The sequence below is a fragment of the Hypomesus nipponensis genome, chromosome 14 (assembly GCF_054491055.1).
Source record: "Hypomesus nipponensis isolate SF chromosome 14, ASM5449105v1, whole genome shotgun sequence".
NCBI classification, from domain to species: Eukaryota; Metazoa; Chordata; class Actinopteri; order Osmeriformes; family Osmeridae; genus Hypomesus; species Hypomesus nipponensis.
In genome coordinates, this window is record NC_140374.1 from 5,356,022 (window position 1) to 5,383,468 (window position 27,447).

At 53.1% G+C, this 27,447-nt stretch overlaps 1 protein-coding gene across 2 annotated transcripts in view; it reads right to left on the minus strand.

The window, feature by feature from the left end:
- Positions 1–24,326, minus strand: part of ripor1 (RHO family interacting cell polarization regulator 1) — a 30,822-nt gene extending 6,496 nt beyond the window's left edge. The window contains exons 1-13 of one of the 2 annotated variants that reach the window (XM_084673101.1): positions 24,099–24,326; positions 9,736–9,859; positions 9,090–9,239; positions 8,876–8,954; positions 8,659–8,682; positions 8,437–8,490; positions 5,764–5,916; positions 5,461–5,524; positions 5,244–5,287; positions 4,660–4,785; positions 4,400–4,548; positions 3,786–3,915; positions 754–1,686 (exon numbers count right to left, since the gene is read on the minus strand). In XM_084673101.1, coding sequence (XP_084529227.1) covers positions 754–1,686; positions 3,786–3,915; positions 4,400–4,548; positions 4,660–4,785; positions 5,244–5,287; positions 5,461–5,524; positions 5,764–5,916; positions 8,437–8,490; positions 8,659–8,682; positions 8,876–8,954; positions 9,090–9,239; positions 9,736–9,833 — 2,004 coding nt within the window. In that variant the 5' untranslated portion in view covers positions 9,834–9,859; positions 24,099–24,326. Of the gene's footprint in view, positions 1–753; positions 1,687–3,785; positions 3,916–4,399; positions 4,549–4,659; positions 4,786–5,243; positions 5,288–5,460; positions 5,525–5,763; positions 5,917–8,436; positions 8,491–8,658; positions 8,683–8,875; positions 8,955–9,089; positions 9,240–9,735; positions 9,860–15,763; positions 15,912–24,098 lie in introns of those variants that run through there. The other variant, XM_084673100.1, reaches the window with a different exon arrangement.
- Positions 24,327–27,447: the final 3,121 nt, after the last annotated feature.

Sequence of the window (27,447 nt, forward strand, 5' to 3'; positions counted from 1 at the left end):
ATTTATCTCACGGTTTGAGTATGTGTGTGTGTGTGCAGGCAGATGCCCAGGGATAGCACTGATCTCCCTCACATCTACCAGTGCATTGTGGGACTTAAACTTTAAATCTGAGGGACAGGAAGTCCCACCCTGTTCCCTCCTCCAACGCCTGGGGAGATGGTGTATTCTGGGAAGACTGAAAGCTAGCTAACCCCCCCGCCTCTCTCTCCCCTCTCTCCCTCTCTCCCCTCTCTCTCTCTCTCCTCCCTCTCTCCTCCCTCTCTCCCCCCTCTCTCCCCCCTCTCTCTCTCCCCCTCCCCCTCCCTCACTGACTCTCTCCCTCACTGACTCTCTCTCCCCTCTCTCTCCCCTCTCTCTCTCCCTCTCTCTCTCCCCTCTCTCTCTCCCTCTCTCTCTCCCTCTCTCTCTCCCCTCCCTCTCTCTCTCCCCTCCCCCTCTCTCCCCTCCGTCTCTCTCTCTCTCTCCTCCTTCTCCCTCTCTCTCTCCTCCCTCTCCCTCTCTCTCCTCCCTCTCTCTCTCCTCCCTCTCTCTCTCCCCCTCTCTCTCCCCCCTCTCCCTCCCCCCCCCCCTCCCTCTCGCTCCCTTCTTCTCTATCTTATCAACTGGAGCTTGCACTGGGTGGTGGTCATTGCACAAAACACCCTAGCAGCTGTTTAATGGAGGAAAGGAAAACAAATGAAAGGAAATCTCTTACAACATTAAAAGTAAACACACACACACAAACAGAAACAGGAGGACAGAACCGTAACTCACAGTCAGCATGTTCTCCAAAAGTCGTAGTTCTTGTTCCAGCAGCTGCAGTTCAGGGAACTGTCCTCTGTAATCATCCAGGGAGGAAACCACAGCCCCCAGGGCCTCTTCAACCCCACTGTCTACAGCCTGCTGACCCTCACCCTGACTAGACACAGTCTCTACTCCAGCCCCAGGCTTCTCCACGGCCTCCACCAACACCAGGTGGGCCCTGTACGTCTGGGCTCCCTCTTCTGGTTCATGGGCATGTTGGGGCGTCTGTGTGGGTGCGTGTGTGTCTGAGTGTGTGTGTGAGTCTAGCTTGGCCTCCACAGGCCCAGTCCTGCTGGGAGAGGGGCTTGGCTCTCTCTTCTCTCCCCTGGGCGGTATGTTTTTCCCCAGGCCCTCCATGCGCGGAGACCCTGAGCCCTGCGAACGAGTCTCTGCTGCCGGCGTCCCTCCCTCCCTGGGGGGAACGGCCATCTTAACCGGCATCAGCTCCGACCTGGCTGGCATCTCCATCTCAATGTCGTTGACGGAGATCCCGGAGAGCAGCGACGTCACCTCCGACGGCTCCACCGATTCGCCGGCCGCCCTGTCCGTCAAGGCCCCGTCCACGCTGCTCTCGCTGATGTGGCTGAGCGAGCGCGAGTAGCGGGCGTGGCCGTTTGGCACCGCCCCCTTCCCGGCGTCCTCCTCGCCGCCGCCCGCCACGGCGTCCGGCTCCCCCCCCTGGTCTTCCGATTGGACGGGGGCGGGGGTGGAGCAGGCGGAGTCTCGCGGGGAGAAGGAGATGTGGATGGAGGGGGCGGCGGCCTGCAGCTCGGGGGCCACCAGCGTCTTGTGGGCGTGTCTCGTGCCCAGCGACGGCTGCGGGGAGGAGGAGTCGTCCGAGGACTCGGAGGAGTTGGACCACGCCGTGCCGCCTTCCGCCTCCTCGTGGCGACGCAGCATGTTCTAGAGGGGGAGGAGGAGGGTGGGGAGGTGAGGGGGTAGGAGGGAGGGAGGTGAGGGGGAGGGAGGGAGGGTGGGGGATGTGAGGTGAGGGGGTGGGAGGGAGGGCGGAAGGGGAGGGGAGGGGGAGGGAGATGAGGTGAGGTGAGGGGGAGGGAGGAAGGGAGGGAGGGTGGAAAAGGAGGTGAGGGGGAAGGAGGGAGGGAGGGAGGGAGGGTGGGTGTGGAAGTGAGGTAAGGTGAGGTGAGGGGGTGGAAGGAGAAAGAGAGAGATCATGTCAACAGACTATAACATTGCACGCTATTAGAGAAGGTGAGAGGTTTGACAGATGTGGGATCACAATATGTGAGAACAGGAGACTGGGCAGACAGAAAGATCCTTTCCCCTTATCCTGGTCTGGATGGAAACAGATGCTTCTCATGTAACTGAGACACTGTTGAATTGAGATGTGATGTCCAGAGGAGGCCAGGCCAGGCAGAAGCCGGGAACTGTGTTCCAGAACAGACCGCCAGACTGGCCCGGGGCCAGGCCTGTCTCACACTCCTTAATCACAAGCAAACCTGTCTCACACACTCCCTAATCAGAATCCAAATCAAATCACATGTTTACTTGTACAGGTTTTTGCACATGCCCACAGAACCACGCCTAACCCAGCCTCCTCCTCTCCCCTGACCATGGCTGTTATGGAGCATTCAGGCCGACTGGTCCACAGCAGCAACACCACCTCCCAGAGGTAGGCTGGCCAGGGTCTAGCAGTCTGAATCACACCAACAAACACCAGGACACAACCGACAACAGGCCTTACTGTCCTGTGCACGCTAATCACTGCTTCAGCTACCGCTGCGTCACCAACACATCAAGAACAATCGTCTTCCTGGGAGGTTACCATGCTGTCGTCTTGTCAACCCTTATCCAGCGCACCTGGTGCTATTAATTAGCTGATTAACAAGCCGGATCATGTTTGATGCGACCGGGGTTGGAATGAAAACGTACAGGATGGTGTTCCTCCAGGAACAGGGTTGGGCTGCCCTGTTTGACACCAGATCTTCCATGGCAGGATTCCTGCTGTGTTCCAGAACTTCTACAGGGTGAGCTTCTATGTTCTCTGTGTTCTACTAGGTTCTATGTTCCCCGTATTCTACCCACAGGGTTCTACAGGAACTACAGGGACGTGGACCAGCTCTACAAACTCTACCTGGGGTTCTACCCAGGCCTAGAACCCCAGAGTTGGGACTTACGGAGTAGGTCATGTTCCCGGGCCGCGTGGACGAGACGTCGCTGCAGGAGCAGCTCTGAGACAGGCGCTCTGCCAGCGTGTCACGAAACACGTCTAGCAGGGACCAGCGCTGCTTGGACGACATGCTGCGCAGGGACGGCTGTTAGGGGGGTCACAGTCCCACGGGCGGCAGGGACAGAGACGGAGACACGTCACAACCAGGCGGAGCACATGACACCGCCTCAGACTGGACCACTCGCACTGTCTACAACTACACACACACACACTATACACACACACACTGTGTACAACTACACACACTATACACACACACAGTATACACACACACGCTGTCTACAACTACACACAAACACACACACACAGACACACACTGTCTACAACTACACACAAACACTGTCTACAACTACACACACACACACTATACACACACTGTCTCCAACTGCTATACGCACATACAAACTATCTAGAACTACACACCCACGTTGAAAACGACACCACAAACACTTCTAGACAACACCACATTCACTCCCCACACACTTATCTACAACTGCACACGCACACTCCCAGACAGCATCACACACTCCTAGACTAGACAGCGCCTGTATGAATCATCCTCCCGTCATCTCCATGACCTGGGGGGTCTGTTCCCACCTGTCCTGAAGACACTACAACAACACTGATCTACAGATTACAAGGAATGAGGCTGGTGAGAAGGGGGGGGATCTACACAGGATCCCTATGTCCATATATGGGTATGGATCGATCTATATATGGACACGCGTGTGTGGACATGTCCATTCATGTACGTCCATGTATGGGCATGGACGATCCGTCCGTATGTATGGCTGGTGGGTGTGAGACTCACATAGAAGGCCTGTTCCCGTAGCGACGGGGTGTCAGGCGGACTCTGGTTGTAGGTGGAGAAACGCTTGTTGACAGATGGAGGCTTGTTGACCGTGCTCGCTGCCGACACCAGGTCATCCTTCTCAAACGGACTGAGAGAGAGAGAGAGAGAGAGAGAGAGAGAGAGAGAGAGAGAGAGAGAGAGAGAGAGAGAGAGAGAGAGAGAGAGAGAGAGAGAGAGAGAGAGAGAGAGAGAGAGAGAGAGAGAGAGAGAGAGAGAGAGAGAGAGAGAGAGAGAGAGAGAGAGAGAGAGAGAGAGAGAGAGAGAGAGAGAGAGAGAGAGAGAGAGAGAGAGAGAGAGAGAGAGAGAGAGAGAGAGAGAGAGAGAGAGAGAGAGAGAGAGAGAGAGAGAGAGAGAGAGAGAGAGAGAGAGAGAGAGAGAGAGAGAGAGAGAGAGAGAGAGAGAGAGAGAAGAGCCGATACATTAATATTTTCTGCTGTGAGGGACCACTACATTCATCAGGAATCGAGGGCCTCACGCATTGACTGGCTGACTGGCTGACTGACTGGCTGACTGTTTGGCTGGCTGACTGACTCACTGACATGCTGGCTTGGCTGGCTGCTTGTGTGACTCACCTCCAGGTGACCTCCAGGCTCAGCTTGATGGTGCCCAGGTCGTTGATGTCCACAGCCACCGTCTGAGGCAGAGCAGCAAACAGATCCTTGGTCTCACAGGAAACGCTTCCTACCACCACGTGATTGGCTAGGCTCTTCAGCTCCGTCACCTAAGAGACCGGGGAAGCATCCGTTAGGAGTCAGCAGGATCGCTGCGGTGCTGTTCTGCGGTTGGTGTGAGTGTGTGTGCGCGTGTACACACACGTCTCCCTCCTCCCTACCTTGATGGAAAGGAAGTCCGTGATAAGCGGCAGGAAGACCATGTCCTCGCTGTCCCACACCTGCTTGGCGTTGATCTCGATCCTGCCCCGCAGCTTCCAGCGCTGCCGCCCGTACTTCATGAAGATCTGCAACACAGCACGAGTCAAAGCAGGCCTCACGACACAGGGCGCCCGGCGCCAACCTGTTCCCCTCAGTCTCCATCGGTTTCACCTGCATTCCATTGTTAGTCCATTTGTGACTGTACCCTGTGTTACTCCGTTGAAAGCCCTTTTTTGTATTTGTCTTGTATTTTTCATGTACATTTGACATTTATTTGTACTTTTTTAGAATCTTGTCTGCTGTAACGCAGGGATGTACACAGTACCTGCTACTGTCTGCTACTATTAACACTACATATTGGAAGTCCAGCTCAGCTGTGTGTTACCCTACATAAAGCTCTCTTTGTCATCGACTCAGCAACAGTAATTGAAAATACCCAAGGAGTTTCCCACGGGATAAGGCAGTGTAGGGCACAGGACAGGTGAGAGAATAATGGAGAGACAGAGGGAAGGGGGAGGGAGATGAAAGAAATAAAACAGCTCACCTCATACTGGTCTCCAGCACAAAGTCTTGCAAATCCTGCCAAGCCTGCAACACAGAGACACCTGTTACCCACACACAAACCCCACACACATACTCACACACCAAACAGGCCCCACAACAAACCTGTAGTCTTTTAGAGGACAGGTGAAGGGCAAAGGGAGGGGATGAGAAGGGGATGAGGAGTGGATGAGGAGGGTAAGGAGAGAGAATCTTCTCACCCTTCATCTTGACATGGAACTCCCCCAACTGGTTCTCAAGCTCACTCTCCAGCATGCACATGTTCTAGATGGAGGGAGGGAGGGAGGGACAGAGGGAGAGTTGTGAGACATACTCAACAAGCCAAACATAATGTTCTAAACACAGCTGTTATTGTAATTGTTATTGTTTATTACAGAGACGGTCAGAGAGAGGGAGAGAGAGAGGGGGGGGGGGGAAGAAGGGGGGCGAGATTTTTCACAGAGAACATGTCCTCCCCTCCTTTACTCTCCCCTCCTCCCCTCCTCCTCTCCTCCCCCCCTCACCTCGGTGTATTCCTTGTAGCCCTTGTTGGCCTCAGACAGGCTCTCCCTGGCCTCCTTGCTGCCAGGGGAGGAGGAGGTGTAGGCCTTCACCATCTTGTTGGCTCCATCCCTCAGACGCCGCTGGAGACAGTAGGCCTCATACAGCTCCTCGATCTGACCCCACACACACACACACACACACACACACACACACACACATTAGCCCAACAAGGGTTAGCCCAACAACACTAAATGGCTGTATGTCACTTCCTTCTTGTTAACCTCTCTCTCTCTTTCTTTCTCTGCCACCCTCTCCTTCCCCGTCTCCCTCTCCCCCCCCTTCCCCACTCTCTCTGTCATACACGCCAACTAAGCCGCTGACATGCAGACCACCTCCCCCTCCCCCAACACTCAAAGACAACACAGACACATGAGATCACTCTGTCTACATCCTCCTATTAAACTTTCATTCACCTCCTCCACAACATGCCTCTGTCTATCCAGGTCAGAGAGGTGTGTGTGTGTGTGTGTCTGTTGTCCCTTTTTTTCTGAATCAGCGCACAACCACATGGCTCTAAGTCGAGATTCATTCACAGAGAAAAAAAAAACTCTCCACCTCTCTCTCTCCTCCCCCTCCATCAGTTCCTCCATCCCCCCCTTAAGACACAACTCACACTATGGCCCACTTCTCACCACAACACTCTCTGCTCCTGCCCTCCAGTCCTCCACTGTACCCCCCCCCCCCCAGCCCTCCACTGTAACCCCCCCCCCCCTCAGCCCTCCACTGTAACCCCCCCCCCCCCCCAGCAGGTGCCCTAGGTCCAGTTTCCACACAAAGAAACCACACACACACACAAACACACCCAACGGCAATCCAGGATCAAGTCCCTCAAACGCCCTCGGCAGGGTACCAAGACTGAACGACTCAACAATTCCTCTTTAATGAACCAGCGACCCCTCTCCTCTCCTCCACTCCTCCAGGTAAGGAGGTAACCGAATTGAGGGATCAGCACTTACAAGTATTTAAGTCAGGGCAAGGTCAGAGGTCAAATTCTGACCAGGACGTTGAGCAGAGCTCAGCAGATCTCCAACTGAGCCTGTTATTCCCAGAATGCATTTCCACCGGGACACGCTGATTAAAGCAGAACTAACTAGACCCCTGTGGAGCAAGGGGGGGTGGGGGGGGAAGGAGGGGGGGGGCAGAGAGGGGGAGGGGGGCAGGGAAGGAAAGGACAGGGAGAGGGGGAGAGAACAGGGAGAGTATAGTAGGACAGGGAGAGGGGCAGAGGAGAAGGGAACGACTGAGAGGAAGGTACCAAATCCTCTGCAATGCAGAAGAGAGCAGCCTGAGGGGTTTTTACAGTCTCATTTCTAAAGCTCACACACACACACACACATTCATGTGCCAAGATACACATATATACACACTCACACACTGCATTCTATGACACTCGTATTGTATATGGCACATGTGAATGTAAACATAAACACATGTGGCTGTACCCCAAACATGCATATACACATAAATGCACGCACACACACACACACACACGTACACAAACATGTACAGACACACACAGAAAGACACACATGTACACACACACACTGGCCACAGAGACGCCGTTGCTCCCCAGGGGGTGAAAGAAACATAAACAAAATCCTGCCTTTTAAAGTTTTACTGCAGCAGGAGGAAAAGGGGGAGGAGGGGGGAAGGAGGAAGAGGGGGAGGAGGTGGAGAGAGTCAGAGAAGGAAGATTCCTGAATTTCCTTGATTTGTACAAATGTGCAGCCTCGTCCAGCAGATGTAATGTGAAGATAATATTCCTCCTATCTCCTCTCATGCACCAGGACTGTACTATAAGTACTAGGACTGTACTATAAGTACTAGGACAGTTCCGTTAGCAGGAAGGGGAGGGGCCGGGCAGTAAAGTTGCATTTATCATCACATTTTATACAAATGACCTGCAGCTGTTTACCTCAGAGAGAGATAGAGAGGTCAAGAGGGGGAGGAGGTGTGGGGGAGACAGACGGGGGAGACAGAGGGGGGAGGACAGAGGGGGAGAGACAGAGGGGGGGAGGACAGAGGGGGAGAGACAGAGGAGGGGAGACAGAGGAGGGGAGACAGAGGGGGGAGGACAGAGGGGGGGTCAGAGGGGGGAGGACAGAGGGGGGGGTCAGAGGGGGGGGTCAGAGGGGGGGGTCAGAGGGGGGAGGACAGAGGGGGGGGTCAGAGGGGGGGGGTCAGAGGGGGGGTCAGAGGGGGGGGTCAGAGGGGGGAGGACAGAGGGGGGGGTCAGAGGGGGGGGGTCAGAGGGGGGGTCAGAGGGGGGAGACAGAGGGGGGGGTCAGAGGGGGGGGGGTCAGAGGGGGGAGACAGGGGGGGGGGGGGGTAAATAAGAGAAGTGAAACCAGCAGAGTTAGGGCTAACTAAAGGCTCTGGAATGTCAAACTAGCCTGAGGCCATACCCCCGCCACTGAACCATGACAAAACACACTGTGCGTGTGTGTGTGTGTGTGTGTGTGTGTGTGTGTGTGCGTGAAAACAGGCCTCCACATGTCTTGTTTTGAGAACTCAGAGCTGTAATGTCAGTGGTCTCCCCCACTGCAGTGTGTATTTAGCTGCTGGACCCCAAACCAGTTTGTCCCTCTGTCTGGACACACACACACACACACACACGCATAAAGAAGACACACCTTGCTGAGATGAAACTCCAGTTTTCTCATGAACCTCTCGATCACCTTCACTTGCTGTAGAGGACACACGCACACACACACATCAGGTCAGAGGCTATATTTATCATATCTATTGATTGCGTTTGTTTTGAGCTATAACAGTCCTGAGGGTTCTACTGTGGTTCTGTTGTGGTTCTACTGTGGTTCTGTAGTGGGTTCTACAGATGAGTGGGTCTTACTCACCTTGTCCAGCTCATACAGAAAGCCCTGAGAGGACAAACAAGGACATGGTTATTATTTTAGTGACTTTTTAGGGCATTCTGCTTTATTTTGGACAGAGACAGTGTAGAGACAGGGAATGTAAACAAGAGAAAGAGAGGAGGGAAGGACACACAGGGAAAAGGCCCGGGCCGGTTTCGAACCCGGGTCCCTGCGGTGAGGCGTTGGCGTGGTGACCTACCAGCCTGGAGTTCCTCTTGGACTCCCTCATCTGTCTGCTCAGTCCTTCCAGCTCCAGCTGGTGCACCTGCAGGTATGACCTGGACACACGCGCACACACACACACACACCTATCATGTGTCTGCGTGTGTGGACTCACTGCAGGCCTCTCTTCAGAGTGTAAATATGTGTGTGTGTATTTCTATGTGTGTGTACATGTGTGTGTGTGGACTCACTGCAGGCCTCTCTTCAGAGCCTCGTAGACCTCGTCCAGCCTCTCAGGCTGGGGCACCTTAGGGGGCGGGGACTTGGTGGACAGGGTGAACATCCTGCTGGCTCTGGACGGCTTCCTGCTCAGGCCCGGGGTGCTGAACACTGATAGGTTCCTGAAACGGCATCATCAGATCAGATCGGTCTCTCTGTGGTCTGTGACTTTGGTTCTCCTGGTGGGTCCCTCACCGAGAACACTGCACCCACACACCCAGGGACGTACTGTGACGCGCGGCGCCCAGGGACGTACTGTGCATACACATATACACACACAGGGACAAATACAGACACACACACACACACATACACTGATATAGGGACACACATACACACGCAGGGACACAGAAACACACGCAGGGAAAAACACAATAACAGCATGTCTGTCTGTATGAGGCGTGGCCATGACAACCGTGTTTGAAGCACAGCTGAGACGTCAACAGTACCAGACACGGGAAGTTCACATCAGAGGACATCCTGTCAGGTGGAACCGCTGAGCACGCACTCGGTCTGAGTTTGGATCTGGGTGTCTGTGTGTGCGTGTGTGAGGCTGTGTGTGTCTGTCGTCCTGTAACGTGTGTATGTGTCTCTGCGTGTGCGTGTCTGTGTTCTTACCGGTAGGGCTTGTCGTAGGAGTTGACCCCAGCGAAGGACTGGCTCCTAGTGATGGAGCGCGCGATCACCCTGCGTGAGGGCCGCACGGACAGCGACATGGTGGACACCGCCCTCGAGGGACTCCCTGGGGAGACGGGAGGGGGAAGAAGCACACCGTTACACTCCTGGGAGCGCCAAGGTGGGGGGAAGGCTTTAGCGGTCGCACACACAGCCAGGGGCCGCGTCTAAGCCCCCAGAGCTCCTTCAGCTGGTGTAATCTGACCCCCGACACCCCCCCCCCCCCCCCGGCCCGGGAAACCACTCAGGAGACAGATCAGCGCCGTCAACCAAAGAGGACAGCTGATTTCTGGACTGTGTCTCACTGATGAAGGCGTTGCTACTCAAAGCCAGTCATTTACCAGCGATGACGTCGCCGTTGTGTTGTGGGTGAGCCATGTTGGCCCTTTCCACGGTGTTCCTCTCCTAACTGTGTCAGGGAGTCAGGGAGTCAAGGGAGTCAAGGGAGTCAGGGAGTCAGGGAGTCAAGTGGCTGAGCGGTGAGGGAGTCAGGCTAGTAATCAGCCTCGGGGGGAATGTCCCTGTACTTACTGTAAGTCGCTCTGGATAAGAGCGTCTGCTAAATGACTAAATGTAAATGTAACAGATCGTTAAAGCATTATCTCCTGGATCCGCATACATGGTTGCCAGCTAAGCAACTGTGTGTTGTGTATGAAGAGAGCTCTGAGTCAGCCCCGCTCCAGTTTCACGTCCCGGTCACAGCCCGTTGGTGGAGGGGGCGAGTGGTTCCAGGCTCCAGGTCTGACAGAAACCCCCCTGGACACATCCGGTTGAGCTAATCTAGCCTGCCCCATCGCCCTGTCTTCCTGTGCAGAGATCAGGACAGGGGAGGAAAGTGTGTGTCACGGCTTCCAAACGTGCCTGGAAAAACCCGGTGCAGAGACACACACAAACTCAACACAATAATACCAAGTTACTTTTGTCTCTCTATCTCGCCCTCCTACACTCTTCCTGTGGCTAGCATGACACTGCTGACCATGTCTCAGAGAGAGAGAGAGAGAGAGAGAGTGAGAGAGAGAGAGAGACACCAGGTCAGTGGGAGGGAGAGAGAGGGGAAAACACACTGAAAGAAAAGAAGAGAGGGAAAAAGAACGAGAAAGAGATGAAGAGAAAACTGGAAAGTGAAAGAGAGAGAGGCCCGAGGACGGACAGAGTGACCCAGTGTCTGAGTTGATTATCAGTAATCTGCATTGGCATGGAGAGCAGGGTGGTGACACAGGGTACTTTGTCCCGGCATTAGTGACATCTCTCTCTCTCCACTTCCTCTGCCTTCCCCTTCCCTCGCTCCCTCCTCTTTGATGAGGGGAGAACGACTAGATTAAACACACACCAGTCCCTGGGGATCAGGCCAGGCCCAGACACACACACACACACACGCCATACCCGGGGACCAGGCCAAACCACACACACACACACACAGGCCAGTGCAGAGACAGACAGTATCAGTAAATGTGGTGTCAGTTGTGGTCAGTGCAGTTGTAGATAAAGAGTAGGTCCGCAGTTCGAGAAAGAGGGTATTTCTGGTCGGTGGATTTCTAGTGAGAGTCTAGTTCCTCACAGGGGATTCTTAGGGCTTGAGTGTTAATTAAAGTAAACAGGTTATCTGCCTGCTCTGTGAGGATGACTGATGTCTACTTCCAGAGAAAGTAAACAGCTCCAGCATTAGAGGCTTGGCTCCTGTCCAGGCTACCACACTGCTCAGTGCCAGACCTGCTGGGGTGGCTGTACCAGACCTGCTGGGGTGAGCTGTACCAGACCCTGATAACAGCAGTCCTCTACAGACCCCAGCAGATCTCTACAGACCCCAGCAGTCCTCTACAGACCCCAGCAGATCTCTACAGACCCCAGCAGTCCTCTACAGACCCCAGCAGAACTCTACAGACCCCAGCAGAACTCTACAGACCCTAGCAGACCTCTACAGACCCCAGCAGATCTCTACAGACCCCAGCAGTCCTCTACAGACCCCAGCAGTCCTCTACAGACCCCAGCAGACCTCTACAGACCCCAGCAGACCTTTACAGACCCCAGCAGTCTTCTACAGACCCCAGCAGTCCTCTACAGACCCCAGCAGATCTCTACAGACCCCAGCAGTCCTCTACAGACCCCAGCAGACCTCTACAGACCCCAGCAGACCTCTACAGACCCCAGCAGATCTCTACAGACCCCAGCAGTCCTCTACAGACCCCCAGCACAGGAAGTTTTAGGATAATGGTTCTCCCAAAAGGAAGAAAGCTCATATTTCTTAGTCTGTGTTACGACCACACAGAAATACAGCCTTCTCTCCAACCCCTCCTCCACCCCTTCCTCCCTCCCTTCCCCCACTCCCTCTCTCCGCCATGTTGACACAACCCACTTTGACTAATAACAAACCGAGCCTGACAGAGTGTTGAAAAGAGGAAATAGAGTATCATGCAGTGAGAGAGAGAGAGAGAGAGAGAGAGAGAGAGAGAGAGAGAGAGAGAGAGAGAGAGAGAGAGAGAGAGAGAGCTGGCCAGGCTACACATCTTACTGAACCAGTCTGAAGCTGAGCTCGCAGTCTGTCTGCTGCTGTCAGCCTGCTACTGCTGGGACTGCCTCTATCTGGCCTGGACACACACACACACACACACACACACACAGGCATCACACTCTGGCAAACAGCAAGTCAACAGCAACAAAATACCTACAAAAAGTGTGTTTTCGGAGGACACACACTCATCTGCACTGCTACAGTCACCTCCACTGCTACACAAACCTGTACTGGTTGAATCCTTGACTTTGTGTGTGTCTAGAGGCAGACAGGACACAGGTAAGCGACACATCGTCCCGGCGTCTCTGTCGTCTCGCTGCCGAGGCACCAGGACCACACTCACAACCTCCAGTACAGGCTACAGGGAACCAGTGGCAGACACCAGTCCCAATCCTGTCAGCCAGCCCCTTACCCATCTCAGGACGGCCTCCCGGGCAACAACTTTCATTCGGTCCGCGCATGCGTGTGTGTGTGTGTGTGAGTGTCCTACCTGTCCCCAGAAGGCAGACCCACACCAGTCCAGAGATAATACAGTAGGATCAGGCCATACAGACAGCCAGTGGTGGGCTTCTCCAAACATAACACATCATCCGCCTGGCCCCCTCCCTGGTCCTGGCCCCCTCCCTGCCCACACACACACGCACACGCTCTGCCTTGACCTTCCACAACCTTCCATGATGACTGGGTAGCTACGGCCAAACACACGCACACACACACGCATCCTCACCATGTCTATTGTTCTTTTGACTGGCTTCCCTCCAGGACAATTCTAGAATACAAAGCTATGGGGCCACATGTCGCAACACACACAAACACATTTTCACTCCCTAACATGCCTCGCCCACCCTCAACATCAGGCCACACGCAACACGTTTAACATACAGTGCCTGCATGTGTGATCCACACACACACACACACACACCTCTCTTCTCCTCTCGCAGACAGACAGCCAAACAAGCCAATAGACAGAGCCCTACTCCGCCGTCCCCGCCCCCATCTGTCTCCCTGTGACATTCCAGACATGACACAGTCGCAGGGTCTCCCGCCCCCTAGGCCTGGAGCAGAGACCAGAATCACGGAGACAGCCAGGAAAGAGGAGGGGGACAGGAAGGAGGAGAAGATGAGGGAGGGAGGAGAAGATGAGGGAAGGAGGAGAAGATGAGGGAGGGAGGAGAAGATGAGGGAAGGAGGAGAAGATGAGGGAGGGAGGAGAAGATGAGGGAAGGAGGAAAAGATGAGGGAAGGAGGAGAAGATGAGGGAAGGAGGAGAAGATGAGGGAGGGAGGGAGGGAGGGAGGGAGGGAGGGAGGGAGGGAGGGAGGGAGGGAGGGAGGGAGGGAGGGAGGGAGGGAGGGAGGGAGGGAGGGAGGGAGGGAGGGAGGGAGGGAGGGAGGGAGGGAGGGAGGGAGGGAGGGATGTCCCTAACCAAACACAGAGACAGACATGGCTGCTTGCTAACCCAACACAGGGCCCAGACAAGTCAGGTTGCCTCCAGGAACAACACCAGAATGCAGACAGACTCTATGTAGCACAGAGGCTGTGAGACTAGAGCTCAGGAAACACACAGAGAGCCAAAAAGTGTCCAGCGCCCATATGTAGAGTACACTGGTCTTATCAGGACAGGTCCACACCTTCTGCAATCATGCAAAATAGGCTAGACTCTGTGACTGTCTGTCCAACGACTGTGACTTCTCATCAACAACTAAAATGTGTTAGCGTGTGTTAGTGTGTGTAGTGTGTTGGTGTGTGATGTGTTAGTGTGTGTAGGGTTTCATTAATGCGTGTTAGTGTGTTAGCGTGTTTTAGTGTTGAGGCAGCCTCTCCTCCTTCTACAGACCCATGACAGCTTACTGACGGCCTCAAGCCAACAACGGAGGAACAGATCGCCGAACAAAGAAATATAAATAAAAATGGGGTCAGGTGGTCATGTGACTTTCCGACCCTCACCGGACCCACGAGCATCCTCTTCCTTCCTGTTCATTCTCCTGCTAGGTTCTGAAAAAGCCCCCTGTCACCGCCTCCCCTCCTTCTCTCTTCCCCCCTACTCCTCCTCTCCCCCTTCCTCTTCACCTTCTCCCATTCCCCCCCCCCACTCCTTCCCTCCGCTCCTCCCATTCATCCCCCACTCCCCCCCCACCTCCCCCCTCCTCCCCTGGCTCTGAGAGCTGAGTCTCAACACACAGCGGACTAAAACACTGACACTGGCTTGTGGACTGTTATGGAGAAACTGAACACAACCAGGGTCTTTTAAACTGAGCCACAACAGTCAGGAACCAAATCACAACCAGACCGCAACCATTAGACTCTCACCGCTGAAACCACTAGGGTTGAAGTGACCACAAACTTAATACCATCTCCCCTCTCCCCTGTAACCCTGACCACAGGGTTGCCCCTGTAACCCCCCCCCCCCCCCCCACACACACACACACACACACACAACTCAATCTCTCTCTTTGCATTGCTCCTCTGTACCAGTGGCTTTTCGTTTCTCTCTCCTCTCCCCCTCCAGGAGCAGGAAGTGGAGGAGGGGTCCTTCCTGTTCTAAGAGAAGTGCCAGGAAGAGCCCACTTGCAGGCTTAAATAACAACCAGGCTGCAGCTTCCTCTGCCCTACAGCCCACCCTGTCCAATCAGGTACCTTCCTCTGGCCCTACAGCCTACCCTGTCCAATCAGGTAACTTTCTCTGGCCCTACAGTGTACCCTGTCCAATCCAGTACCTTCCTAGGACTTACAGCCTACCCTGTCCAATAAGGTACCTTCCTCTGCCCTACAGCCCACCCTGTCCAATCAGGCTGTGCCTTCTTCTGCCCTACGGCCTACCCTGTCCAATCAGGCTGTGCCTTCTTCTGCCCTACGGCCTACCCTGTCCAGTCAGGTAGCTTTTTCTGCCCTACAGCCTACCGTCTCCATGGTCACAGCCCCACAGCCCCGGCCCACTAGCTCTGCCATGAGAACACTGGAGCTGGACTGAACCAGCACTGAGCCCAGGAGGCTAAACCACTCTGATGCCGAGACTGCAGACACACAGCAGGACAAAATGAAAGAGAGATTAAGGCGGACAGAGAGAAAGAAAGAAAGGGAGAGAGTAAATGAGATCTGGAAGGAACCGATGGGCAGAGTATAAAAGCAGAAAACACCCAGGGTGATGAAATACTGGAGGACAACTAAACAGCCCACTAAACCCACATAGAGACGCACAAAGGCCTGAGAGCTAACGGGCGGTTGGAACCCCATACCAGATCAGATATGTGAAAAAACACACAGAGAAGCAACCGACAGTGACAACCCATCCAATTTCAATCCAGCCCAGCTTTAACACACTGTTCCAGCCACAGAACCAGAGAACTGTATCCGTTTCGGTGAACTTCAGAGATCTTCAGACAGAAACACAAGTACCGAATTGGTCAAACTTTGAAAACACGAGTGCCAGTTGGACGACAAGTTAGCGCCAAAGAGCTGTACCTCCATATCCGCTGTACATGGTCGCAGGTGGGGCGGATCCAAGCCAAGCTTTCCCCAGCGGACCAGACCCACAGTCCCACAGTCCTGTTTTCAACCTCCTCCTGGGAAGATAGACAGCTCTATCCTGGGAGAGTCCTGGTCAACTCTTTGGCCCTCTCTCCTTCACTCAGAGACAGGGAGGAGAGGAAGCGAGGGAGGAGAGGAGGGCGCAGGCAGGCGCTGCCAGGAAACGGGAAGGCAGTCCCCCTCCCAGGACCCCCCTCGCCCCCCCCCCCTCTTCCCTGTGTGACATCACAGCTTTCCTGTCACTCCCTCTCCCTGCTCCACCAGGCATTGTTCCCCTCCTCAGACTTCCAGGAGACTCCTCCCCTCACAGCAGTGACTTTGCTGCTGTGTGTTGGTGTGTGCGTGTGCGTGTTGGTGTGTGCGTGTTTGTGTGTGTTGGTGTGTGTGTGTGTTGGTGTGCATCATGTTGTAAGATAATTAGAGGGACCTTGAAGACTACATCACAGCTGGATGTGCTTCTCGTCTCCGGGGACCAGTCTCATTCAGTCTCAATTGCACACTGCGGTTGTCACATAATGCTGAGATTTGTGTTGACGATGTGTATATTTTTCTATAGTGTGAACAAGGAACAAAGCTAATATAGAGGTTGTAAGTCGCAAAGTAAAGATCTCTGATTACTGAAATTGAAAACGAGATTTGTTATGGTGGATCAACCAAGTACTTCTGGTACAAATCTGTGTTTTTGCAAGAACACCACCACAATATCCCAATATGTAGGTTTAGTGTAATACAATAATGATGTATTCATTTTCAAGAAACTTTCATCCAAAGTGGTTGACCAGCCGACCTAGCAACGTACAACATGGGGGATTTGAACCTGCAATTACTTGATCAGCGGTCAAGCGCTCTAACCACTGAGCGATACCCTCCCCTATGAGGGGCTTGCTGGCTGGTTGACTGGCCGATAAGTTTGTTTTTGCAGTTAGGGTTAGCTATGTGTACCTCTCCACTCTGTGGAGGGTTAGCTATGTGTACCTCTCCACTCTGTGGAGGGTTAGCTGTGTGTACCTCTACACTCTGTGGAGGGTTAGGGTTAGCTGTGTGTACCTCTCCACTCTGTGGAGGGTTAGGGTTAGCTGTGTGTACCTCTCCACTCTGTGGAGGGTTAGGGTTAGCTGTGTGTACCTCTCCACTCTGTGGAGGGTTAGGGTTAGCTGTGTGTACCTCTCCACTCTGTGGAGGGTTAGGGTTAGCTGTGTGTACTTCTACACTCTGTGGAGGGTTAGGGTTAGCTGTGTGTACTTCTACACTCTGTGGAGGGTTAGGGTTAGCTGTGTGTACTTCTACACTGTGGAATGGCAGCGATGCCACCTTGAAGAGCCGAGGGGCTGATGGTGACGTAACATCCAGGAACCTTCCTTCAGCACCCGGCCTGGTGCTCGGGTCCAGAGAAAACACAGTGACATGCGTGAGGCTGCTGGCTGGAGGCTGCGTCACTGACAGGAACAGCACACAGGAAATTAACTTGTCAGCTGGCTGACACACACAATGAAGATATAACTCATTGTGGTGGTTGTCTTTGAAGCATGAGGAGAGAGGATGGCCTGGTGGACAGGTTTAAACTAGCCCAGCCTCTGATTGGCTCTTTCACCATTACACACTAACCCATAACGGCCACACCCACACACAGTCCTGTGCTCAGTAAACCTGATGTCATGGTTTCAACATGATACACACGACACACACGGACCACACATTGACACATACATAAAGTATGTTTGTTTTTCTATCCTAGTGGGCACACACACACTCACACGCACACGCACACACTTCTCAGTCTCGGCTCTGTCTAGCTGGACACACTGTAACAGAAGAGAAGGGATCAGCCTTCGTTCTGTAGACAGACTAAAGTCCAGCACTTTACTCTCCAACACATACAATGGACCGACTGTAGCTCTTACCGTTCCGGTTCTCTGTTACAGTAGCTGCAGACAGACACACACACACACAACACCCCCCCCCCCCTACACACACACAGAAACAAAACACACACACACACACACACACACACTCAAATACATGGACACCCACACACTAACACACACTAAAGCGTCATTCACCAGACTCATTTGCCTTCATGCAAATCTTCCAGGCAGCTCGAAGGCCATTTGCCTCATCCCGGTGAGTCCCGCGGGGCACCCCGGGGAGAGAGTGGGGGGGGGGGGGGGAGATTAGGAGAGCAGTCGTCTCCCTCTGAGCTCATCTCTTATCTCTCCACAGACAGCTGCCTGGAGACATGAACCAGACAGGCCCGGCCTGACCTACAGTACACCTGGCAGAAGGAGGAGAGGGAGGAGAGGAACACACAGCCATCCGAACGCCCACGGGAGTGTGTGTGTGCGCACGTGTGGGCGCGTGCGTGCAGCTACAAGGCAGGAGGCGGTTGCTAGGCCACCCCGGGGCTGGAACGGAAACATCCGGGGACACGCTTGTCACCTGGGTCACACCCTGAGATAAGGGCCGCAGCCACCCAGCGATCAGACAGAGCTGGCACCCTACATCCTGAGCCGCGTGTCTGACGGCAGTTCCAACAGCCTCGTCCGAGGGGCATCCTTTCTAAAACACCCTCGCTCAGCACTGCCTTTGATACGCGTGTGTGTGTGCGTGTATAACTGAGTGCGTCTCCCCGACACCCCCAAACACACACCTTACCGCGTCCCCCCTCCGCCTCCCTCTCTCCTTCTACAGCCTTGTCAGCCAGAGGAAACATTCCTCCCATTCTCTCATTCCTCTGAGTGTCACACAACAGGTAGGCTTGTTTTCCGCTCCTTTCCTCCCCCCCCCTCTCTCCCTTTATTCTCTCTTTCTACCCATACCCCCTTCAGTCCTTCCTCGCCCTCGTCCCCCCATCCTCTCTCCCTCACTCCGTTTTTCTCTCTGCCTACTCCTTTGGCGTTCCCTCGCCCTCTCCCCCCTCCCCATCCTCTCTCCATCCTCAGCTCTCTTCCTGGTTTCTCCTCCTCACCCACCCTCCTCATAAAGCTCTTTATGAGCTCGGTACTGGTTCCTGTGAACATCCGCCAGGGAATGTCGTAAAGCCAGCTAGACCTTTACTCCTGTGTTCGTAGGGAGGCCTGGAAGTCTGCAGAGACACACACGCCTACAGACGCCGAACATACACACTGCAGCGTGCATCCCAGAGAGATGGTGAAATAGAGAGTGGGGGAGGGAGAGAGGAGGAGAGTGAAAGTGAAAAAGAGAGCAAAAGAAAGAGAAAGAGAGAGAGAGCAAAGGGAAAGAAAAAAAAGGCCCAAATAAATCCTGTTCCTAATTTACAGGCTCTTAAACCCCGTTGAGAGGTAAGGGCTCAGAGCTGTGGAGCGGTAATCATTCCCTGGTCTGACCTCACCACGCCTCCCCCTGCTCACACCCAACCTGCTGCATCACCAAGCGCCTGAAGATCTCACAAGAGATCCCATCACCAAGATGCTGGACCTGCTGGGGTTTGAGGGCAGAGAGAACTATCAACAGGTGCCTGTCTGTCTGTCAGCCTGTCTGTCTGTCGGCCTGTCTGTTTATCTATCTGTCCGTCCGCCTGCCTGCCAGCCTGTCTGTCTGTCTGTCAGCCTGTCAGCCTGTCAGCCTGTCTGCCTGCCTGCCTGCCTGTCTACACTGCATGAGGCTGGTAGTAAGTACGTCTATGACGCATGACATCTGGTGGGATCATAGCGGTGTTGTTACATTCAGAGTCAAATCTATCAGAGCCGTCACACTATAGAAGGTTATCTCTGTGTTGCCGTAGCGATGGCAGATCCCAGCTGACAAGCTCCTGAGTGCCTGTGAACCCAGCACTTCCTGGTAATCCCCAGCTGGCCAATAAGAGGCTTAACTGTCACTGAACGCCGCTAGCTAGCATATGCTACAGCTTAAAGCTAGCTAGTTACTGAGTTCTACAGTCACAGCCTACAGTCAACTAGCTAGTTTACATATGCTAGAAACCCAGAGCTAGTAAGTCTATCTAAACACAATGTAATCAGCTCATTACTACATCAATTACCTTACTGCTGCTACTTGTTGACCATACAGTGGACATGAAGACCAACCTCAGATCAGGGTATATATTACCAGTCATTATCTCTATGACCTTAGTTAAGACTCTATCAGGCTTAATATAGGGTTAGAAATGGTCTTTTCAACACAACTTTGAGATACGGTTGATGTGAGATTCTGTTTGAATTGTTGATTGGGAAATCACAGGTCTCCAGTTCCTGTGTCTGTGTACAGACCTGTCTTTATCTTCTCTCCTTTCTCCCCTGCATTCTAGTTGCGTTCATCTCTGTGTGGTCGAACAGGTTTAGACAGCCAGCTGGAGCACACAGTTGAATCACATCCCTAGTCCCCTGGTACACACACACACACACACACAGGTCCCCCCCCCCCTTCTCATACTCTCTCTTATCTCCTACTCTGTCATCCTCTCCTTAGTACTGTCAGAGGAAAAACTCCCTAATCTCCCAGATTATGAAAAGGTTGGACCTGCAAGGTAGGGGTACAGAGACATACTTCCTGTTTAGAGGAGAGAGGACACCAAGCTCTGTCCAGCAGATGACCATCATGGGTCACCATGATCTACAGTCCAGTCCTACTGAGGAAGGAGGACAAGAGAGGAGGAGGTGCTAGTTTTGCCTGCGAGGTATAAACAAATGCCTGTGACTCACTGTCAAACCGAAACTCTGTCAGCACGGCGGTGAAGTCACCAGAACAGCAGCACAACACCATTACAGCAGACACACTAGGATGACTGAGGGCTTGTGTCACTGAGGGTTATGACCTCAGACCGTGTCCAGTCTGCCTTTCCTACCTCCTCCGTCCGTCCGCTTTTACTCTGCCTGCCCTCACCTCTCAGGTGACTCACCTGAGGAGACGCTAAGCTGCTTATCTGCTGAAGCTGCTACTCAGCTCATCTCACTCCAGCCTGGGTCCAGCTACAGCCCCTGCCTACCCCCTACCTGCCCTCCTAGCTACAGCCCCTACCTGCCCCCCTAGCTATAGCCCCTACCTGCCCTCCTAGCTACAGCCCCTACCTGCCCTCCTAGCTACAGCCCCTACCTGCCCCCCTAGCTACAGCCCCTACCTGCCCTCCTAGCTACAGCCCCTACCTGCCCTCCTAGCTATAGCCCTTACCTGCCCTCCTAGCTACAGCCCCTACCTGCCCTCCTAGCTACAGCCCCTACCTGCCCTCCTAGCTATAGCCCCTACCTGCCCTCCTAGCTACAGCCCCTACCTGCCCTCCTAGCAACAGCCCCTACCTGCCCCCCTAGCTACAGCCCCTACCTGCCCTCCTAGCTACAGCCCCTACCTGCCCTCCTAGCTACAGCCCCTACCTGCCCTCCTAGCTATAGCCCCTACCTGCCCTCCTAGCTACAGCCCCTACCTGCCCTCCTAGCAACAGCCCCTACCTGCCCCCCTAGCTACAGCCCCTACCTGCCTCTGTAGCTTATTCCACTGAGACCCACAGAGCAGTGAGGAGAGCTGACAATGCTGATGCTATCCTCGTCAGTGTGCGTGCGTGCGTGCGTTTGCGGGTGTGCGGGTGTGTCCTAGCGATGTTCTGTCAGAGTGAGTCACCCAGAGCAGCTGCTCAGTAATAACCGACTTCTACAACGGCGTAATGATACAGTCAACTTCTGCTCTCCTGACACACAAAACATACACACACACACAAACAACCCCAGCTTGTACTGGTGAATCACAGGAGCACTCACTGGATCCGATCTGGCCTTCGCCTAAGGCTACTAAGGAGCCATCTGAGAGCTTCAGGAGGCCAGGCCCCGCAACAGCCGTGCCTCACCCATGCCACCGTGTTTATGAGCCCGTTTACCCAACCAGAGGTGCTCTGCAGAGCGAAGGATATAATTCCAGTTGCTGAGAAGACTGGAGTCAAAGGTGAAATTCAGACCAATTCAACAGGGCTAACGATAGGGTAAACGAAGGGTTCAGATTAGGATTGAGATGAGCTGTTGTGACCTACAGCAGCTGTTGTGTGTAAAACAGTCGTCAATTCTCATATACATGTCCCTGATGTCATACAGGTCCATGATTACTTGACCATAGAGTTGAAGTACAAGTTTAGAGTTCAAGATAGAAAGGAAATCAAATGAGCACAAAACTGATTATTATTTTGAAGTACTGACAATAAAAGACTTAACAGCACTCAACAACTCAGGAAAAAAACAGCACAAGAAAGCCAAATTCTTATCAACACTTTCAACTGAGTGTGTATGGGGGTGTGTGTGTATGTGTGTGGGGGAGTGTGTGTATGTGTGTGTCAGAGCGATGGCAGTTAATTGACTGTTTGTCCAGCTCCAGGAACTCCAGACATCCACAGGAAGTCGTTAAGCTGGGAGGCCCGTGGCAGTCAGGACCAGAGAGCATGCTGGGAGAAGAATGTCAGGCCAGTCGCCCCCTACAGAGCCTGGCAGGCCAGAGGTGCCTTTACAGTCAGGACAGAGTGTGTGTGTGTGTCTGTTTGTGTGTGTGTGTGTGTGTGTGTGTGTGTGTCTGTGAGCTTGTGTGTGTGAGCTTGTGTGTGTGTGTGTATCTGTGTCTGTGTGTGAGTACTCTTGGCATGGTTTCTCGTTACAGAGTCACAGTCAACAGAAAACAGGTGTGAAGCTCTGGACTGGGACCCCAGTCGTCTTCTCCCTGTGATCTGAGTATCTGCGGGGTGTCATGCTCCTGCTCGCTCTATGCTGAGGCCAGTGTGTGCTGTGTAGAGGAACAGGCCAACTCAATGACATGGCAAACCACCATGCTGTTCACAACACAAACACATGTCTGCATGCGTGTGTGCTTGAGAGAGACTGTAGACAAAATGTAGGAAAATGTAGACAGAAAGAGAAAGAGAAAGAGAGAGAGAGAGAGAGAGAGAGAGAGATGGAGAGAGAGAGAGAGAGAGAGAGAGAGAGAGAGAGAGAGAGAGAGAAGGGGAACTGCAATAGAAATATGAAGAGAGGGAGCGAGAGAAAGGGGGAACTGCATTTGATTACAAAGGGAGAGCCTACTTCTCCTCTATGCGTATCTCTTTCCTTATGATTGTAGCTGATGACTGGATCATTAGCTGAATCAGGTCGTCTGACATCGCCCTGCTCTCAGGACAAACAATGGGCAGATTGTGCCACCCTGGGCACTGGGGAAGGTTCCCACACTCTGCTGGGGGCAGCGTGGAGCCTTCCGATCCACCATCCGATCACCCAGCTGCCTAAACCACTGTGGTGCCCTGCGCTCCAGGGTGGCACCAAACCACCTCCACTACCAACTCTTGAGTGAGTATCGAGCTAGCTGAAGAGTCTAGGTTGAGGCTTGCCCAATGTTCTAGGGTATAGAACATAACACAACACACACTATCTTCGACCTTGAAATAACAGGACTTAAACAGGACACAGCAATATCATTTCCAAGCAATTCTCAATACTTTTTTTGTGGCTCATCAAGAGATATAAATAGAGAGAGGAGGGACCGAGAGAGATGGAAAAAGAGAGAGAAGGAGGTGTGTGTGTGGGGGGGGGGGGGGGGCAAGGGTTGCATTCCCCTGTAGAACGTAAAAAAGTCAACAGTGGGATTAGAATGTAGGGATTAACCCGCGAGGACACTGGCCAAAGGACCTGAGAGGCCGACACAGAGAAATGAGAAATGTTCAATCACGTTACTGAAAACGCTGGTCACTGTTTGGCTGTTGAAACGTTGAGAAACGCACTAGTAATCACAACATTATCAAATCCAATCTCTGGCGAACCCTCAGCAACACCACACGGAACAACTGAATCAGAGCGCGCTACACAGCTTGCCAGTTCAGAAACACACATTGCACATTCAAAAAACACTAGATTCTTTCCCGCGGCTTGTGTTATTAATACCCGTGGATGCCCGGTATTTCTCTCGCATTCATTTCACTATCAGACAAAGCCGTTCTTGCAGACAACGCTGTCTTTGTCACCATGAAGCGTAGAAATAGCCTATACGGAATCTTCTGCCGGTTTCTAGATCACCGTTAAGCACCGTTTTGTCAGGTGGTCACACTCATTTCCAATCCGCGAATATCGGTAACATCTAATAAAGCTTCATAAGTGAAGCACCATGGCAGAAACTAAGACTACAAACTGCAGGCAGTGATGGTGCACAGATAAAATGGTCCCTGGATCATTACAATCCATAAAAAATAAGATATTAGGTTTTAAATAATCGGGGATTACAATTTCACACATACATTTAACAAACACTACAGCATACTTGAAAAAGAGTTAACTAAAAGACGAACCGTCCTACGTACATGTCTGCTGTCGGAGTCTATCCCAGACGAGGTCAGTGAATCACTCCAAATATTCAAATCGCAGTTCCGGTTGTAACTGTCTCAAGAATGTGAACGCCGTTTAAATCCGTGTGCGCATCTTCTATAAGAAATTAAACCTATGCATCCGAAACGTATTTAATATCGCCCGGCTTCGTCTGTTCATTTGTCCTCTGGTTCTCCCGAGTGTCACTTTCTCCCTCTAGTGCATGCGCGCGGGGCTGAAGGCTCGGTCCCGTCCTTATCTCAGAAGGGGTGTGGACAAAACACCGAGGATGAAAAGAACGGCCATGCCGCGCGGGTCGGTCCAAGCTCTCCGCTGTGGTTCCAAAGCAACAGGAGAAACACGAGCAACCGAGAACAGACCACGCGCCTTAAATTTCTGACTTTCTGAACGACTCTGTCTCAAGTGCCTGCCACGACCGACTCGTTTAGAGCGCTTGAGTTTTCCTTCAGCAAACACACACAGTCTTGCACGCACACACACACTAGTAGCATGGAATGGCAGCTCGGCTGTTTGGAACATGCGTGTGTGTGTGTGTGTGTGTGTGTGTGTGTGTGTGTGTGTGTGTGTGTGTGTGTGTGTGTGTGTGTGTGTGTGAGGGATGGACAATAGGAGCTATATTCATCCATTTCTCAAACAAACTCAGGGTGCGGGTGCGCGTGTCTTTGTGTGTGTTCCTTAAACTTACAAACCGAGTTACAATCAAGTGCCTAAATCATAATCAAAATGATTTCTTCAAGGGTACTTCTTCCTGGCCCCATGTTTCTGCTGGCCTGGCTCTGCCAGTCAGGGGCAGGAAGGCAGGTGAAGCCTTCAGCTCATTTGCTCCAATGGGAGTTTGATTACAGGAACATGCAAGCTGCGCAGTCATCAATATGTTTAATTGAGTGTGAGTCAAGAGTGTGTGTGGGAGAAAGGAGCATGTGTGTGTGTGTGTGAGCATGTGTGTGTGTGTGTGTGAGCATGTGTGTGTGTGCTTTCTCTCACACACATTCTTTCTGACTCACTCTTTCTCTCCCTTCCCCACAGTATCTTTTTCACTCTCACACAAACTCTTTCTGCCACACACACACACACACTTTCTCTCTCTCTCACACACACACACACACACACACTTTCTCTCTCACACACACACACACACACACATTCATCAGAATAAGTGTGTGTGACAGTGACAAAGGCCCCTTGCCCCTCCCCGACCACGCCAAGACGAACGACCCCTCTCTCTCACCGGGTAGCCATCACCAAGGCAACAAGGGGTGATGTCATGCGTTGGGGAGAGAGTGCGTCTGTTCAACCTCCTGCCTGCCTGTGTGGGAGAGATAGGGCCAAGACTGGACACACACACACAGACACACACACACCAATAGAACTCTGCCTTTCACTTACAATACCCCTCCACACCCTCCTCCACCCCCCCCCCCTCCCCTGCACTCTCCATTGAGAACCACCAGGCCATTCTCCACCTCTCTGAATGCCCCCATCTTCTTGAATCACAGCCAATGGTACTCATACCCCCCCCCCCACACACACACACACCTCAGCAGCCCTGCCCCCCCCGTGTTAGCCCTCTTCCCAGCACCCTCCTTTCACCCCTCTTCCCCTCTCCCCCGTGTCTCCAAATCTGTTATTACTACTTATGCAGCATATTGTGTTTCAATCTGCTTCATTATTAATCAGGCCGATTGTTACATCATTATCAACCCCCCCATACCTTCCACAACACACACACACACCAGAATCAGAATTTGGTTTTATTCGCCATGTAGGTTTACACAAACACGGAATTGACTGCCGGAAGGTGCAAACAAGAAACATATACGGATCTTAAATCAAAAGTAGAAAAGTTATAAGCACCTCCCCCTCGCCAGGATCCCCTCCACCCCCAGCACTGCTGTCCCAGCAGGCCCAGCCCAGGATCTGGGGGTGACCCAGCATGTCGGAGCAGAGCCCTGCTGATGCTGGCAGTCCTCTAAACCTCCAGGCCATGTTCAGACACCCTGGTCCCAGCCGTAATCTGGCCTGAGCTGCTCCCCCCTGCCTGCTGCCCTGGAGATTACACTGCCATCACCCCTCCAGCTGGGAGGGCCACCTCTTCCAGCTCTACTGGGACTCTAGTGCTGCGCTCTACTGGGACTCTAGTGCTGCGCTCTACTGGGACTCTAGTGCTGCGCTCTACTGGGACTAGTGCTGCATTCAGCTGGGACTCTACTGCTGCTTTAGTCTCTACTGGGACTCTGGTGCTGAACTCTACTGGGACTCTACTGCTGCTTGAGTCTCTACTGGGACTGTAGTGCTGCACTCTGCTGGGACTCTACTGCTGCTTGAGTCTCTACTGGGACTGTAGTGCTGCTTGAGTCTCTGCTGGGACTCTAGGGCTGCGCTCTACTAGGACTGTAGTGCTGCGTTCTGCTGGGACTCTACTGCTGCTGCTTGAGTCTCTACTGGGACTGTAGTGCTGCGCTCTGCTGGGACTCTACTGCTGCTTGAGTCTCTGCTGGGACTCTAGTGCTGCGCTCTACTAGAACTGTAGTGCTGCGTTCTGCTGGGACTCTACTGCTGCTGCTCGAGTCTCTACTGGGACTCTACTGCTGCTGCTTGAGTCTCTACTGGGACTCTTGTGCTGCACTCTGCTGGGACTCTAGTGCTGCTTGAGTCTCTGCTGGGACTCTAGTGCTGCTTGAGTCTCTGCTGGGACTCTAGTGCTGCTTGAGTCTCTGCTGGGACTCTAGTGCTGCTTGAGTCTCTGCTGGGACTCTAGTGCTGCTTGAGTCTCTACTGGGACTCTAGTGCTGCTTGAGTCTCTAATGGGACTGTACTTCTGCTTGAGTCTCTACTGGGACTCTAGTGCTCTTCTCTCCTGGTGGTGCTACTCCTAACCCTTGACCCTCCAGCAGTATACCAGCACACTGCAGCCTTTCTATATGACGCTCTTTCTAATCCAAGACATCCTTCCGTCTACTCCACTGCAGGGCTGTATGCTGGAGGAACAATTACAGTTGAGACACTGACGCAATTAAAGAAAGATTTCAAAGTATGTGTGTGCATGTGTCGTTCCAGGAGCCAGGGTAAAGTAGGCCAAGAAGACTCTGGGGGGGGGGGGGGCTGTGGAGGGGGGGCGGGGGGGCAGGTCAATGAGATGTCTGACTGACTGGGAGGCACATGTTCATTCATAAATACTGAATCTCATCTTTTTGTCTCCCCTCCCCCTGTGTGTGTGTGTGTGTGTATGTATTTGTGCACATGCATGTGTGTGTGTTTGTTCCTCTCCAGGCAGCAGGCCCAGATATATGGGTCACTCTAGTAAACCCAGACTGTTCCAGAATA